General features: G+C 47.7%; 1 protein-coding gene across 1 annotated transcript; it reads left to right on the top strand.

Moving 5' to 3' along the window:
• Positions 1-1,192: 1,192 nt before the first annotated feature.
• Positions 1,193-4,407, top strand: LOC127212065 (preferentially expressed antigen in melanoma-like protein 7). Its single transcript, XM_051172204.1, has 3 exons — positions 1,193-1,479; positions 2,081-2,656; positions 3,840-4,407. The coding sequence occupies exons 1-3, from the start codon at positions 1,193-1,195 to the stop codon at positions 4,405-4,407; spliced, it is 1,431 nt and encodes a 476-aa protein (XP_051028161.1).
• The last annotated feature ends 256 nt before the right edge of the window (positions 4,408-4,663 follow it).

Below are 4,663 nucleotides of genomic sequence, written 5' to 3' on the forward strand. Positions count from 1 at the left end.
GGGAAACCCTGTCTCAAAAAACCACAATAAATAAATAAATAAAAATAAAGACAGTGGGCTGAGCAATACAGTCACTTCAGATCGGCAAGTGTACAATTCCAGGATATTATGGTGAGCTTCAGTCCAGCCTGAACTACATAGCCGGCTCTGGGATACATAAGACAAAAACAAATAAGGTGCTAGAAAACATGATCCCATCCACACACCCACTACACTCTGCTCTAAAGTAGTGTGACATAGCTAACGCCCCCAACAATGATCTAGAGATTTGAGAAAAAGTAAGCCAGGCATGGTGGTGCAGTCCTTTCACCCCAGCACTCAGGAGGCAGTGGCAGTCAGAACTGAGTTCAAGGCCAGCCTGGTATATAAAGTGAATTCCCAGGACAGTCAGGGCTGTTACACCGAGAGACCAAGTTTTGGGTGGAATAAAGAAAGAAAATTAAAAGTAATGAACCTAGTCAGGAGTGGTGGCACATTCCTTTAATCCCAGCATTCAGAAGGCAGAGGCGGGAAGACCTCTGTGAGTTCAAGGCCAGGCTGTTCTGCAAATCCAGGGTGCTCAGAAGGTAGAGGCAGGAGGACCTCTGTAATTTCCAGGCCAGCCTGGTTTACAAAGGGAGTCCAGGACAGCCAAGGTTACACAGAGAATCCATATCAAAAACCAAAAGAAAACAAAACATAACCCATATCACAGATACTCCTTAGTCTTTTCCAGGCAAGATTAATTGGTTGAAAGCAGAATGTGGCTTAGTCCAGTATTTAGCATTCCCATTGTCTCTGGAAGGTGTTTAGTATCCTTCTGGCCATACGAATTGAGGCTCAGATTTCTTCTTCCTGGATTCTTTCTTCAAAGTGATATGGGATTCAGAGTAGCAAAAACTGGGACAACAGATGAACATGAAAGTCCCCATCATGGCCAAGTGGTGACAGATGCTTACGATGAGGGGACTAAAGCACCATGAGGGGGACCCTGAAAATACAAAACACTTTTTTTTTTTTTTTTTGAGACAGGGTTTCTCTGTGTAGCCTTGACTATCCTAGACTCACTTTGTAGACCAGGCTGGCCTCGAACTCACAGAGATCCGCTTGCCTCTGCCTCCTAAGTGCTGGGATTAAAGGCGTGCGCCACCACCGCCCAGCTCATTCTTTCTTAAATTCTTCTCTAGGGTCATCTCCCTAAAGGTCCATGAGAATGAGCCTGCAAGCCCCACCCACACTGCTGCAGCTGGCTGTGCAGAGTCTGGTGAGGAATGAGGAAGCAGCAATCTCTGCTCTGCAGGACCTGCCAATGGACCTCTTCCCACCATTGTGCAAGGAGGCAGACACTCAGAGAAAAGCAAAAATGATTAAGGTCCTGGTGACAGACTGGCCCTACCCTTGCCTTCCTGTTGGGTTACTGATGAGCAACCCCAGTTTAGCCACCTACCAGGCTATGCTGGATGGAGCAGACACGTGGCTGACACGGAAGTTTCGCCCCAGGTAAGCAATAATTATATAATGCTGGGTGTGGTGGCGCACGCATTTAATCCCAGCACTCGGGAGGCAGAGGCAGGCGGATCTCTGTGAGTTTGAGGACAGCCTGGTCTACAAAGTGAGTCCAGGACAGCCAAGGCTACACAGAGAAACCCTGTCTCAAAAAAAAAAAAAATACAGAGAGAGAGAGAGATGGGGGCCGGGGGAGAGGGAGAGAGAGGAGGTCAATAGTGGACCAGGGGCTTTAGCTGGTATCTCAGAGAGCTGTAGAGGCCTGGACAGCTATTGAGTCCTTGAAGCAAATTAAGTTTAAGATTACAGCTTGGTGCACACATAACCACAGAAGAATGGCTGTGTCTGTGTCTCCAGTGGGTATTAGAAAGAAGAGCTCCTAGATTCCAGAGCAACTGAATGGAGGGAAACAGGACTGGTCTCCTGATGGCAGCCCAGACAAAGAGCCCATGCTTAGTAAGCTTGAGGTTGCCTTGGAGACCTAGCACTGAAAACCACAAGTGCGTACCAGACAGAGCAGAATAGGGCGCAGCTAGCATTCACGTGAGGTGTCTCAACTCTCAACTTCCTGACACTTTTCCTGTTTCATCCACAGGAAGCAGAGGCTCCAAGTGCTTGACTTGAGGAAAGTGTACCATGACTTCTGGGATGTGTGGGCTGGGAGAAGAGGCAGAGACCACTCAATAAAAAGTGTGCTTGAGATGCAAGTCATGAAGGGCCATTCTAAGAAGACGCAGAGGCGGCACCTGAAGGTGGTCAGTGACCTCTCCTTTAAGTCTTCTCTCAATGAACACCAAACACAGTTGTTGGAGTGGGCAGAGAAGAGAAAGGGTTCCCTGCAGCTGTGCTGCGTAAAGATGGAGATTGGGCCGTTAGAAGTCTCCAAGGTCAAGAAGGTGTTACGGTTTTTACAGCCAGAGTTCATCAAAGAGTTGGAACTGAATTCGGTGTCGAGGCTATCCGCGCTGGCAGATTTTGTACCTTGCATCGTCAAGATGAGCAATCTTCAAAAACTCATGCTGGTCCGCATCTTCAGAAGGAACACTACGACGCATGCGGGGGAGAGGAATATCGGCAAAATCATTTCTGTGTTCTCCAAACTCAACTGTCTCCGGCATCTCACGATAGAAGACGTCTATTTTCTCAAAGACCACCTGGGACAGTTGTTCGGGTAAGAAAAGTGTGGAGAGCTGTTTTTGCTACCCCAGAGCAAACCTCTCTTCATACAGAAGAGGGTAGCGGGCACCTGGTAACTGCAGGCCGCTGTGCATTTTACAAATGAATATGTAAGCGTGATCTTGCTCCTTTTTAGCTGAGATGGGGGCTTATGTGGACCACTCACATACCTGAGCCATGAAATGGGGGAGCTTGTATGGAAGAGAGCTGCCATGATGGAAGGACAGCATTGTGGCATAGATCTAGGGTGGGTTTGCAGTTTCCTCTATTGCAATCCTATCTGACCTAATGTGAAGGAACAGGAAGGAGAAGAGGGGACTGCATAGGGAGGACTCAGACCATCACTGTTTCCCAGGTGAGCTCTGTGTTTACATTAGATCAGGGAGAACAGGCCCTCACCAACCTCGTATAAAGCTCTTTTTTAAAAAAAGGTTTATTTATTTATATGTATACAGTGTTCTGCCTGCACATATGCCTGGACACCAGAAGAGGGCACCAGATCTCATTATAGATGGTTGTGAACCACCATGTGGTTGCTGGGAATTGAACTCAGGACCTTTGGAAGAACAGACAGTGCTCTTAACCTCTGAGCCATCTCTCCAGCCCATAAGGCTCTTTTGAGCCCAGGAAGAGCTAAGTGGGTCAGGGAATTAAAAAGCTGGCACTGAGAGTCAGGGGTAAAGAATAAAGAGGTGGGGGCCGGAGTGATGGCTCAGTGGTTAAGAGCATTATCTGCTCTTCCAAAGGACCCAGGTTCAATTCCCAGCACCCACATGGCAGCTTACGACTGTCTGTAAAGCAATTAAAAATAAATTTTAAAAGGAAAAAAAAGAAGTAATGAAGAGGTGAAGAGGCTGTGACAGAGAATCAATGATTCTTCAGATGGCATCCAGATATGTAGTGATGGATCACATCTTTCTTCTTCCTGTTGGCATTCTTACTCTAATGGGCAACTCTGGGTCTCTGCTTGTCACTAAAAAATAGGAGAGGTAGTTGCCGGTCCTATCATGAAGATGACACCCTCAGGCAGAATGATACAACTTGAGCAGACTCCCAACAGGCTGCACTGGGAGTTCAGTGACATCCCATTGTCACTCTGACTCCAGCCATGTGACCTCCCTTACCTCTAGGCCAACACCATCACTGTGTGTCAAGATAACCTCTTGCTCTTTCCCTAGGGGCCTGAAGGCCACCTTAGAGTCCCTGTCCATCAAGCTCTGCAAGCTCTCACAGTCAGACTTGGAGGCATTTTCCCAGGATTGGAACCACTGCCAGCTCAAACATCTGTCCCTGAGAGGTGTCGCTCTAACTACATTGAACGTCACACCTCTCAAAGTTCTTTTAGAGAGAGTGGCAGATACTCTGCACACTCTAAAATTAAAAGACTGTGGCATGAAGGACTCTCACCTCAGTGTCCTTCTGCCTGCCCTGATCCGATGCACCCAGCTCACCAGCATCAATTTCTATGACAATGACATCTCCATGGCCGCCCTGAAGGACCTTCTGCACCACACAGCCAACCTGAGCCAGCTGACCCAGGAGCTATACCCTGCTCCTGTAGAGGTCTATGATGAGGCGAGTTATGTCCTGGCAGAGAGATTCTCTCACTTTTGTGCTGAACTCATGAACACGCTCGTCGCTGTAAGGCAGCCCAACTCAGTCTGCTTCGGTTCCTATGCCTGCTATGACTGTGGTATGCGATACATCTATGAAACAAAGACTGAACCTTGTGACTGCTTGCAGTAAATACAGGAATATTCCTTCTGAGTACTAAGAAATCAATGTTAAGGGACAGGTCTCATCCTGAGAGCCCAGAACGTATGGTTTTGGGCTTTTTTTTCCCAGTGTAATGGAAACAAAGTGGTCCGCAGTGGCTTGTAGAGTTGGAAAGCGAGTTTTGCCTTTCCAAATGTACCCCCTGTCTGGAATGGCTTTTCCCTGGCTCTCTCCCACATAATAAAGTCACGGTCAGGTCGTGAGAACCTGCTGTTCTCTCTGTGGT

This window comes from Acomys russatus, chromosome 29, assembly GCF_903995435.1.
Source record: "Acomys russatus chromosome 29, mAcoRus1.1, whole genome shotgun sequence".
Classification (NCBI taxonomy): domain Eukaryota; kingdom Metazoa; phylum Chordata; class Mammalia; order Rodentia; family Muridae; genus Acomys; species Acomys russatus.